We start from the raw sequence: 12,500 nt of genomic DNA, 5'->3' as shown, positions 1-12,500 counted from the left end.
AGGCTCGCTTATCAGTGTTTGATGTTTCCCAGCTTGTCGTTGAACGAGGAATTAGAACACGAACTGAACTTCTAGTTCTAGCCAAATCTCAGAAGAATGAGGGAAAAACAGATCTCGCGGAATTCATAGCCAATCGCGGGTACAAAGCAGTCGACGAGGCCTTAACTATTGGTTGGGACATAGAGGAAGCCCCTTCTAACCTTGAAAGAAGCCAAAGAACACGTATGGAAATACTGCATGCGGTAAAACATCAAGATTGCGTTGAAGGATGCAACACCCAGTGGTTATGTATGGCTCGAGATATTCTGCAGCGAAATGGTATATCAGAAACAGAATTTGCCGAAGCAGTACGAACTCTTTTAATTAAAGGGCGTGGCAAAAATAGGAACATCCTTCTTATTGGCCCATGTAACTGTGGTAAGACATTCCTTCTAAATCCTCTGAATACAATATACAGAATATTTACAAATCCGGCAACAACTAGCTTTTCCTGGGTAGGTGCTGAATTATGTGAAGTAATTTTTTTGAATGACTTTCGTTGGTTGGAGAAGATTATCCCTTGGCACGATTTGCTACTACTTCTCGAGGGGCAAACTGTACACTTACCAGCTCCCAAGTCGCACTACTCCAAAGACATTGAATTTAAGCACGATGCACCTATCTTTTGTACAGGAAAAGAGGAAATAGTTTTTGTGCGAGGTGCGACAATAGACTCCATGGAGACTGATATGATGCGTTGCCGTTGGCGCATTTATCGCTTTCACGTCCAAATCGCGCCAAGTGAACAACGAGAGATTCAACCTTGCCCACGCTGTTTTGAAGACCTAATTGTGCCTTCTCAAGAAAACACCATCGCTAGTTCGTAAAATCTTCCGTAAAATATTGCCTAATGCGCTGAGAAAAATAACCACCGTTGTTGTCAGTAACGCTGTATGAAATGTCACTGATCTTTAAGAGAGCGAACGGACGACACGAATTACCATGACGAATTACCATTGTTATCAACTTCTTTAAAATACAGTCTACCGGTTTCAGTTATAAAATTCACTTTAAGAGAACTTCTGTTTGAAAAGCACTATATACTATCGAAGCTTGTTTGGAATTCCCGATAAAATTAGCCGTAAACCATAGGATCTTAGAGGGTAATTCGTGAAAATTAAAGAAGATGTTAGTGTTAGACATTTGATACTTTGAAGAACACGAATTACCATTTTTAACTGAGGTCTGTACAAGAAAACAGCAAAGTAGGACGGTAGAGCTATCGCAAGTTAACATGTATGTCGAAAGTCATTAATCTTGAGCAAAAAAGAGGTTTATTTCACACCCTGTTGTAGTTTCAAATGGCCTTTTCTTGATGGTCATTCGTTGAGGCTCTCCGTGGTAATTATTGATTTGACCAGCCGTGTTTATGTGGCGTCTGCTATGAGCAATGCGCTAATATCACAGAACGTACATGCAAATGCTTAACTTTCCCATTAAATTCACTGTAATAAATATTTGTCGGAAATCATGTTTTCAAACTTCGTGGCTTTAGTTCAAGGGGGAATGAACCAAAAGTTTCTGTCCAAGTTTTTATTCACTTTGAAACGATTTGCGTGCAGACGGTCAATATTGTATTAACAAATACTTAATTACTGCTTACGAATAAAGTACTCAGTTGGAAATTCATACTTTCCATAATTCGTTCTGTTGGATTTGTGCAGCAAATGGTTGGAATATGTACCTGGTTAAAATTAATATTTTAGGCGGTTTCCCTTACTTAAGAGTACATCATGTAGTCTCTTGTCCATTGAAGCAATTAAATTGTTAACTGTGGTTAAGGGAATTCCCGCTATTGTACGCATGACTCGCTCTTTAAATTCTTGGAACGTTTCGCTTGTGATACGGTGCAATTTGGCTTCTTCTCGTAGTGCATTATTTGCAAAGTGAAAGAAATTTTTAATACGAGCCAAATCCGGACTTCTTGGGGGCAATTTCAACAACTCAGCCTGAGTGCGACTCATGGCTCTCTTTGCTGCCGCCGAATTTTGACATGGGTCACCGTCTTGAACAAAAATACGCCCCGGTCCCTTGTCTGCAAGATCAAACATGCGATTAAAGTTTCTGTCTATGAAATCTTCAAAATATGACCCGGACATTTTCTCATAGGGTTCACATATAATAACTCCCTTTCCATAGCTGATAGCAACCATAACTTTCAAGACTCGTCCACCCGTTCCTTCTTTTCGTCCTTTCGCTGTACATCCAATCTTAAGACCCTCGGACATCTTCCTCCAAATGTTTCCTTTAGGAGCACAAGCTTGATCTAAGGGATTATTTTTGTGAGTAAACGAAGTCCCATCCAAATAAAAAGACACCTGCTCGGTCCAAAAGTTTTCACATGTGTACCTTTTCCTGCAGTGTCTTACAAAGGCTAATCTCTTCTAAAGGTCATCCTTTCGTAGAAGTCCTTTTTTCCGCGCTTGTAAGTAGAAATAACCTTCTTTCTTAAAAAACCTTGTCACTGTGCGGACAGAAACATCTGCGATAGAAAGTCCTGCTTTTTCCAAGACCTGCTTTGCGTTGAAATTGCCTTCTTCATTGCGAAGAGCCACTAAGCATCTGAGGAGCTACCGCTCCTGTCTAGCACTTAATGTTTTAGGCCTTCCTCTTGTTGTTCGATTAGAAGGTGTTTTCGGGCATTTCTTCTTTCCGAGCTTTTCTCTACAGATCCTTAACACACTACTTAATGAAACGTTACAAATATCAGCTATTTTTCGAACGGAGAGACCTTCAATATGCCTTAAGGAAAAGAAACGATCTCTAATATCACTATTAATGCGACCTCTAAATACCATTGCTATGCACTGTACTTTTTACGTTTTGTTTTCATAAATTTCCTTTCCTTGACTGTTATATAATATACCATGCAATTAGTAAAGGAATGTCCCAGTTTAACGTAGAACATAGCATTTTTTCTTCCAAAAAATAGAATAAACAGCCTAGAGTCTTCACAAGACACACGAAAAGCGTGACGCACAATGTTGCCTCACTATCTCTCTGGAACTTTCCGATCTTATCACGTCTACAGACAACCCCGGACATTAATCGTTGTGCCCGCTAGTCTGCGATAATCTACGAAACGTTAGGTTAAGAAAAGAGCGGAGTATGTTACTTTTGATATCTCCATTAACCGCACTCATGGACGACCAAAGACTTTCTCTTGCTCAACTTGGTTTGTCAAGTTTGAAACTTACTCCAAACGTGTCCGAAGCAGATATCAGCCGGATTCAAAGTGGTGATATCCAAGTTATTATCCTTTCTCCAGAGTCGTTCGTGTGTGTTGTTGTGAAGAGAACACTGCAAAGCGCAAAGGAGCGCATTCATTGTGTTGCCATAGACGAAGCACATTGTATCGAAGAGTGGTTAGTATTTACATAAATAATAAATTACATAATTGTGTTAAATTTTTGCACTGTGTGTTTTCTTGGTTGTCCCCTTATTTAGTTTTATTAAGTTACTTTGTGTTTATTTTCATGGTTAAAAAAGCATTCTACAGTTATAAAATTGTATAAAACTAAGAAGTGTCCTTTTTTCTGCTCAATTATCTGTCAGGGGCAAAGATTTCAGAAGTGCTTATGACAACTTGGGTGAAGTAAGAGCTTTGTTGTTACCAAAGTTACCTCTCATGGCACTGACAGCTACTATAACTGAAACAAGCCTGGCATATATAGTTAAAAAACTTTCAATGGATGATTTTACCCTAGTAAAAGGCTCAAACAACAGAATGAATATTTTTTATTCTGTTTCAAAACTTGAAAAATACCAAGACAATGACTATGAAAAGATGGAGATGGCATTCACAAATTGTTTCCAGCTAATAATTCGGGACCTGAAAGAAAATGGCATTTCTGCAGAGCGAGGTATAGTTTTCTGCTTTAGTCACCGAGATTGCTGCGAGGTGTATGAATACTTCAAAAGAGAGTTAGGTAAACAGATGTTTCATCAAGATACAAAGGAGAGACTCGTTGACATTTATGTAAAAGTAACAAGTGAGCCTTGTAAAAAGGCAATTCTCAAGTCATTCACAGACAGAGCTGGGTGTCTGCGAATAATCATAGCCTCAGTTGCTTTTGGCATGGGTGTCAATTGTCCTGATGTTCGTAAAGTGATTCATTTTCCGGCACCAGCATCCTTATCAAGTTATGTACAAGAGAGTGGTAGGGCAGGTAGAGACAATCAAGCATCTCAGGCCATTCTATTTTACTCTGCTAAAGAATTTGGTGTAAGGAAAGCAAAAATAACTAAAGCTGCCACAAATCAGAATGAATTAAAAGAACTTGAGGCAATGAAAGAATATTACGAGAATACAGAACTTTGCAGGCGATTTTGTATTCTTAAACATTTTGATGGCATTGCAAAAGCAAAGGATGAGTGCTCTGTTTTAACAAAACATGAATGTTGTGACATTTGTTTGCCTCTGTGCAAATGCGAAGATTGTGTTGAGAAAGTGCAAAACCTGGAAACACCTACTGGCAGTGAAGCTGAAGAGGCAGAGCCAGAGTCTGCTTTTAATATTCCTGATTGTTTTATTTGTAAAAAGACACTAAAAGAAAAGCTATATAATTACAAAGATTCACTGACTCCAGATGTTCTTTTAGTTGGAAATGACCTTTCAACAGGATTTTCCGATGAGGTTATCCAACAAATTCTTAAAGTTTGTGATGTTGTTAACACAGCAAAAGATATCATGGACAAAGTAGACCTCTGGGAGGAGAAACAGGCTCTTTATGTATTATCTTTAATCCAGCAACTGACAAATACAAGGCTCGATTAACCTTTGCCAAACTACCATTCTACAAAGAATAGAAATTTTGTTATTAGGTTCATATTTATTTGGTACTTTATTTGAATGGCTTCAAGACACTTAAAGACCTGCCAAGACTAAAATAGTTACATGTGAGCTTGAATCTGCTAATTTGTCTACACAATAATTGATATTGATGAAACATGAAACATGATATTGGTGAAACATAAATGACACCATGTATTATAGATTTAAGACCAGCTAGGTGTCGCAGGTGTCCTACATTTCAAAGAGAAATTACTCCAATGTTGTTGTTACATTTTACTTTTCAAGCATCACTTTTACATTCAGTTGTTATACTTTCAATGTTCAGTTATCAACAGTTTAAAGATTTCAGTCTTCATCAGCAAGAAATGCCAGGTTGCCACGTGCAAACTTTCTTACTAGTGTTTTCAACCAGTTGAGCAGAGCACTAGCAGAGAGGTCTTGCACTGGTGATCTGTTATGGGAAGAAAAGGCAGAATGCCTCCTTCCAGGAATGAGAGCAAAGACATCTTGACAGAGAAGATCATTCACCATTATTTGAAGATCCAATTCTCGGCTCATTTTACTGTGGCTTAACACTTGAGGGTGAACCTCGCAATGCTGATCAAAGTGTTTCAGCATTGCAGTTGTGTTGTTGGATGAACGTGCAATACGCTCTGCACTTACTGGGGTCAGATTTTTACCCATTGCATCCATTTTATCTTTAACACTACGCACTTCACTCTCCAGCCGCCGGTCGCACTCTACGTTATTTGCTCCTCCCTTTGAATTTACAAATCGTCCCCATTTCAACTTTAAAGCCAGTTGTGGAGGCAAGACTGCCTTGAATAGTGCCTGGTACTTGAATGACTCAAAGGCATACTTAACTCTGTTGGATTGCCTGTTGACCCTCGCTTTGAAAATAAGCATGCCTATTTTCCAAAACTTTTCTTCACGATTGGCATCACCCTCCTTTATGGCATCTTCGTAATATTTGATAAGCATGCCAAAAAACATTAGTGAGCATGCATAATTCTGCACATAATCCTCCATTTCTTCTGAGGTGTCATCCTTGACACTTGAGGTTGTTGCAGGTCCTGCCTCATCTGTCTGGCCCGCTGACGACAACCAAGGCAGAAAGGTACTGTTTGGCTGAACCCCTACAGGCAATTTAAACTGAGTTTAGTTAGTCGCAGTGATTTGTCCAATTAAAAATTATTTTCAATGCTACATTTCAAGATTTTGTCAAAGGCTGCACCCTTTGGGTCATTTTATTATACTGAATAGATCAGAGGTAAAATGATCAATTCATTCATTTATGGTTTGTGCACAGACTGATAACTGTTTGCTTACCAGAAGAAGCATTGTCACCAGAATCATCATCTGTGGTTTGTTGTCTTGACTGTCTTCTTCTAGGGTTTTGATCATTGTAACTTGCTGAAAAAACAAATGGACTTACTTTGTACAATTTTACATGGACATTTCGGTTTTTAATGCATTTTAAAACATGTTTATGAAATTTATGGCATAATGAACAGGATAATTTTGTGCGTGCAATGTTATTTAAACTTTCTTGTCTCAATTAAATCACATCATTACGAAAATATTAATATGTTAAAAGTAAAAGCTATTAAATCATTATTGATAACGACAATAGCTCATCCCAGGTCATTCTGTTTTACATAATCATGAATGATGTATGCATAATTTGTATACAAATCTCCTTCTTTAAAATTTACCTTCCACACTGCTGTAAACTTTACCAATGTCTGCCATTACGTAGCTGTCCAAGATGGCCATAGCACTCTGGTACACCCATTCTTTTTTCACTTTGGCATTTGCATTCTGGGGTGGTGGTAAATTCTGCTTTGGGACATCATCTGGACTTTGAAGTTCAAAGTACTTAATGGCTGCAGCTATACAATGGGCATCAGTCACATCAACAATTAAGTCTCTGGACTACAGTAATGTGCAAGGGAAAAAAGGAAAAAAGATACACCAGTCATGTTATGATTTTTTTACTCTCCCTGAGCAAAAAATCTCCCAACAACTTCCAAATGTTGCATTTAACAATGATGAGGAAAGCTCATACTTGGACATTATTTTCATTGGGTTGACTAGTTAAATTTTAATTTTTGTTGAATCAAGTTTATAAGTACTCAATAGTAGAGTAATTTATACAACACAGCTTCTTTGCTGTGGCTCTTTCGACAAAGGCTTAAATTAAAAAGTGAAAAATCAACATTTTATTACCCAGTTCATTTCATGTTTTACATCTACTGTCACATTTGTTCGGGATGTAGCACATCGTAACTGATACAGGGTGCCAATATCCTTGGAGCTCTTGTCTTTCCGAAGACGTTTAAACATCACCTGTGAAAACATACACTCCCAAGGTTTAATTTACACTATAAAGATCTTGCATTAACTTAGTATGCATAAACTGTAGTGATCAGAGTAAAAGTCCATCAAGGTCTATCAATTTTAATTTTTAGGTGGTTTCTCCTGTAGCCAGTAAATTTTGAGTTTTTTAGTGTACATACCATCATCAAGCACATCTTAGCATGCCAGCTTTCTGCTGTTGGTAGAAACCCATCCAGCCTCTCAAGTTGTGTTCTTCCTGTTTGTCTTAGTCTTTGTACACCAGTAGCTCGCTCACAAGTTAGCTGATCACCACCAAACACAACTTTGTTGACATCATTTGGTACATACTCATGAAGGTGTTCTAGAATCTTAGCCATACCATCTGTAGTATTCTCATTTTCAAACACCAGGCCAAGAGAGCGCTCTTCAGACTTCCTGTGCATTTTAACAGAATATTCATGTAGTATGTGATTGGGCACAAACTTCTTAAAAGGTTTGAGGAATGAAATGTTGTCGCACAAAACTCTTAACAATAGAATGCTGTAGTGTTGTTTAAGCTCAACAACCTCTGCTGGTGAAAGCAAGAACTCTGTCAGTGGCAATCTTTGGATATCATGTATAGGTCTTTCACTTGGCAGGTGGGCAAAGGAGATTCGTCCTTTAAATGCCATGCTAAGAAACCTGTAATTAAGGTTATAATAATAATGATAAGAATGAAGACAATGTTATAATATTTCAAATTATTTCTGAGGTATTAACTACTAATAGTTAATGTGAATTTTCGAAAAAAAAAAACGATATTCACCAATGAAAGTCTGTGTTAGGATTGTCTTTCCTTTGGTCTGTCTTCTTTATAGATGTGTCAATGTTATCACCAACTATTTTAACCAGATGTTTGTCTTGAGGACTTTCAATCCACTTCCTTACATCTGCATCAAAGTTTTCCGCCATGAGAGCATTATATCTTATGGTAGATGTGTGGGATAGGCACAGTTCAAGTTTGTTTAACCTGGAAAATCCCTACAAGAGGAAATACATGTATTCTGCATATTATGATCTATGAATACGTGAGATATTCATTTTATACAGTGTAAAAGTAAATTTACATGGTTCTGAGAAATCACCAAGATTCTCATTGAGGAGGGAGAAAGGAAGAAGGTGGGACCTGATGAACTTCTTTCTTCATGAAGTAAATAATATCAAGGAGAAGGGATTTGTAGAAGGATTAAATTACATTTGCTTGCTCATTATTATTACTGACTTAGTTTAGTAACATTGTCTATGTTTGGGGAGTTGTGCATAAGTTAGTTCAGTCTTTGACATGAAGTCTTATGAACTTAACCCAAGGGCCATAATCAACAAGTGATTTCTAATAACCCATCAGTACATGCATTTCCTATAGTATCACTTGGGAGAATTTGTTTAAGATCAAGATGACTTTTTTTCAATAATCACTTCCTATCAACTTTTTTATTACTACTATATTGTCAGGATAAACTAACAACTGGCACTAAAAAGGCTAAAGATAAATAAATACTTTGAACCACCAATCTTTTTCTTGCCGCCTTGTTCTTACCATTTCAGACAAGCCCCCATTGTGGAGTGTCAGTGATGTCACCACTTGGGTCAAACTCATATGCTTATTTCGTGCTTTCATAAGAATCCAGCAGCCATAACAATTCCCAGGATCTTCTTTTCTGGTGTTTTCACTGTATTTCGGAATGCACCGGGAGGACAAGCAACGGCAAACAAAAACTGGTGGAAAAGACTAGCACGCTCTTTCAATTCTTTGTTTACAAAGTCGGCAAATTTGAAATTTACAATTTGGCTTTCAGCTTTACATCTCAACATTGATGGATCATTCACACTACATAGCTGAGAGCATTCTGTATTCAGTTCAGTCAAAACATTTGCAACGCACGATTTTTTGAGTGTTTCATTTTCCATGACTGCTTTGGCAACATCGTCATCTGTTGCCGTAGGTAATTTTACACCAACACTTTGCCGAGACGCAGGTATTTGTTTCTTTTCGATAAGTCCGGTATTGTACTCTATCAATAGCGACAAAGTTTTAACAACCGGCCGGGAGAAATTCACAACACGCTGGGGCCAGACTACCCCCCAGATGGGTCGTCAGCCCGTGGGTCACGTTTTTTCAAGATGGCGGCTTCGAGCGGGCAAAGGCCTGTGGGTATGTCAGTAAAAGGATTTTGGGCCAAATCGGCGGATTTCAACCGGGATCTTCGTAGCCTGGGTACAATGCAGCCAGAAATGGCGCGTTATTTTGTATTTTTCAGTTCATTAGCTTTCCATTGGTGTGTAATGAAGGCGTAATACGCAAAACTTAACCGAGGAAAGTAGTATGATTGGAATAGCAAATTGCGAAGACATTCCAGCCGACGAGCATTCAAGGTAATGCTTTTCAATGAAGATTTTCTCTGAATGTCGAAACTCACACCAAAATCGAAAGTCATACGATGTTAGTTCGATGTCTCATCTTATTAAAAATGTACATATTAAAAGCTATTGTCCTAATACAAAAAAAAATGTCATGGGTGTTTAGGGTAACCTCGAGTGGGCAAAAACAACGCTTTCCCCTTGCTGCATATAACCGCTTAAAAAAGGAAAGATCACAAGAACTGGCCCTCGCGTTGGTCGCACAAGACGCTAAAATAAGCAAGCTGAAATTGCAACTAGATGAGAAGGCGACGGAACTTGAAGAATTGAATTCGAAACTTCACAAAACTGAAGAGCATATTCGAAGACAAAAGCGAAAGGTTTGTATAAATTATATTTTGTTCCGCGCATTTCCTATGTACAACATGATCTGTGATCATAAATGTAAACAAAGTATAAACTTATAAACCCATTCTAGTCGGAAAATGGTCCATTCTAGTTTTGAATTTTGCTAGCTTGCCAGAATGATATAAAGCTGTAAGTGATATGAATTGGTGTCTAAATGCACATTAAGTAATTTCATTTAATTAATATATAAAGCTCCTTGGAAAATGGTTCATTCTAGTTTATAATTTTGCCAGCTTGCCTAAATGATATGAAGCTGTAAGTGATATGAATTGGTGTCTAAATACACATTAAGTGATTTCATTTAATTAAAGCTCCTTGGAAAATGGTCCATTCTAATTTATAATTTTGCCAGCTTGCCTGAATTATATGAAGCTGTAAGTGATATGATTTGGTGCCTAAATACACATTAAGTGATTTCATTTAATTAAAGCTCCCTTAGACTAAGAAATGGAGTTGATAGACACTGGACTATTATAAATCTGCATATTTGTTGTTACAAGTGATTACAAAAAATATATTTTGTTTGTTAATTAATATCTTGAATTTAACTATAATGCACAGATTTCTGACTTGGAAAATGTAGTCAATGACGACAGTGGGTATCAAGCCAAAAAGATAAAAGATGACTGAGGACCTACTATCTCAAGCAAAATTCTGCCAACAAGTAGCGAAAAGCTTAATCTTTCCAGAAAGTAGTTTTTTAGACGCAGAAAAAAGACCCTGGCTGCACTTGGGCCAATCCATACTTGCTCTGGAGCCACAAAAATATCACCCCAAGACACCAAACCAGTGCTTGATGGTTTGTGGACGACATTAATATCCACCGCCTCAAAACCTGAGATGACCAATTATGTTAGCAACTCAGATATTTGCATGCAAGACATAATTCCAGGTATTGTCAAGAGCAAAATAAAATATTGCGAACAAAGCGAAGGAAATCAGGTGAGAAGCTTGCGTGTACTACATGAAGGAGGCCTCATTAGTAAGAGAAAGTACACAAGCATTAGAAATAGTTCAGATGTGGTAAAAGAAACTGGAAAGAAAAAGAAAAACCAGAAAACAGAACTTATTAAAGGATGTGAAGTTCCAAAAATTTTGCCTTACAAATCACTCATGAGTTTTGTCATAGCCATAGAAATTGGTAAAGTGCTATCATTGGAAGACCTGGCAAGCAAATATTCCCTGGAATCAACATCTCGTGTTTACAGGCCCTTGGAACTATTCCTGCTGAGATTAGCTGATATGTACTTGTTTCTGGATTCGAAAAAACCCCTGCCTACATTGGTTTAATGGCACGAAAGGAGTTCTGCATGTAGCAATTGGTGCAGATGGTGCTCCCTTTGGGAAAGATGATACGGCAACAGGTATTGCTTTTTGCACTTTCAGATGATAGTGATATAGTGTATGTATAGTAGTGCAGTATTAAAATAATGTCTTTAAAATATTATTGTTTGGATACTTTCTTTAGCATTAATTTTTTGGGGGAGCTAGTGATGACCACTTTTTTTTATTTAAATGGTCCCTCATGATTTTAATTCTTAATTTATAGCATACCTTGTCAGCATTCTGAACCTTCTAAACAGGGTGGAAAGCTGCAACGACAACCACCTTGTGATGGGTGCTAATTGTGCTGAAGACTCTCCCTTGATGAAGCAATACACCAAGCATTTGGTAGAAGAAATGAAGCGTATAGAGGGAACTAAACTCACTACAGACCAAGGCCATGTGGTTGAATTTAGATTCCAGTTGATCCCAGCTGACATGAAATGGTTGTCATCCATGTCATGCGAGCTTAATAACTGTGCCATTTACTTTTCACCCTTTGCCAATGTGAACCAAACTGACAAAACCACTATTGGTGGCTCAATTGGTGGACCAGAAGCAACTTGGCAACCATGGGATTACTCCAAGTGGATTCAAGTTGCAGAGAAAGTTGCCAAGTTTAAAGACAAGCTTAAAGACCCTCATGGGAAACAAAGATCAGAGGTCACCAAATTAATTGCCAAGGAGAAATCTAGCCAAGAATTTGTCCCCCCTCTAGGCAAATATGTGGATTTAGCTAAAGCTGAGCCACTCCACAACACTAACAATGCCTGGCAGCATTGGTTTTTGGCTCTCCTGACAGTGGTCATGCAGTACACTGACCAAGCTAAACTGAAGACAGCAACAGTGGTCTCAGACCTTCCAGACTCCTCAGCACTGGTGGCATTTCTGAAGAGTTTACGAGAAACCATAAAGTGTGGAAGGCTTTGCAACAGCTTTAATAGGTGGTTTAGTGAGAAGAGAAAGAAGGTAAACCCTTTTTCTTACAGATTCACTGGTCTGGAATCCAAGAGATTTTCATGGAACTTTGCTTACCTAATTAAGGCACTGTTGCAGATAGACAAGCTGTCAAGTGGGTCTGTCCTAAAGCTTCACACACTAGCATTCATTGGTGTGCAAATCAGGGATGCTGCTGCCATTTACTCCAGAGTTGATGTAAGCAAGCAGCAAGTTGATGATTTGAAGAAATTGTGCCAAA

At 38.1% G+C, this 12,500-nt stretch overlaps 2 protein-coding genes and 1 pseudogene across 2 annotated transcripts; 2 read left to right on the top strand and 1 right to left on the bottom strand.

The window, feature by feature from the left end:
* Nucleotides 1-1,733: 1,733 nt before the first annotated feature.
* LOC137989742 (uncharacterized) lies at nucleotides 1,734-2,267 on the bottom strand. The gene has a single exon (XM_068835408.1). It carries the CDS (start codon nucleotides 2,265-2,267, stop codon nucleotides 1,734-1,736), a length of 534 nt encoding a protein of 177 aa, XP_068691509.1.
* Nucleotides 2,268-3,180: 913 nt separating this feature from the next.
* On the top strand, nucleotides 3,181-4,816 carry LOC137989740 (ATP-dependent DNA helicase Q1-like). The gene is made up of 2 exons (XM_068835407.1): nucleotides 3,181-3,404; nucleotides 3,595-4,816. The coding sequence occupies exons 1-2, from the start codon at nucleotides 3,181-3,183 to the stop codon at nucleotides 4,814-4,816; spliced, it is 1,446 nt and encodes a 481-aa protein (XP_068691508.1).
* A 6,003-nt stretch (nucleotides 4,817-10,819) lies between these two features.
* Nucleotides 10,820-12,500, top strand: part of LOC137989739 (uncharacterized) — a 2,166-nt pseudogene continuing 485 nt past the window's right edge.

The sequence above is a fragment of the Montipora foliosa genome, unplaced genomic scaffold (assembly GCF_036669935.1).
Source record: "Montipora foliosa isolate CH-2021 unplaced genomic scaffold, ASM3666993v2 scaffold_471, whole genome shotgun sequence".
Taxonomy (NCBI): domain Eukaryota; kingdom Metazoa; phylum Cnidaria; class Anthozoa; order Scleractinia; family Acroporidae; genus Montipora; species Montipora foliosa.
This window is presented reverse-complemented; position numbering and strand designations above follow the sequence as displayed.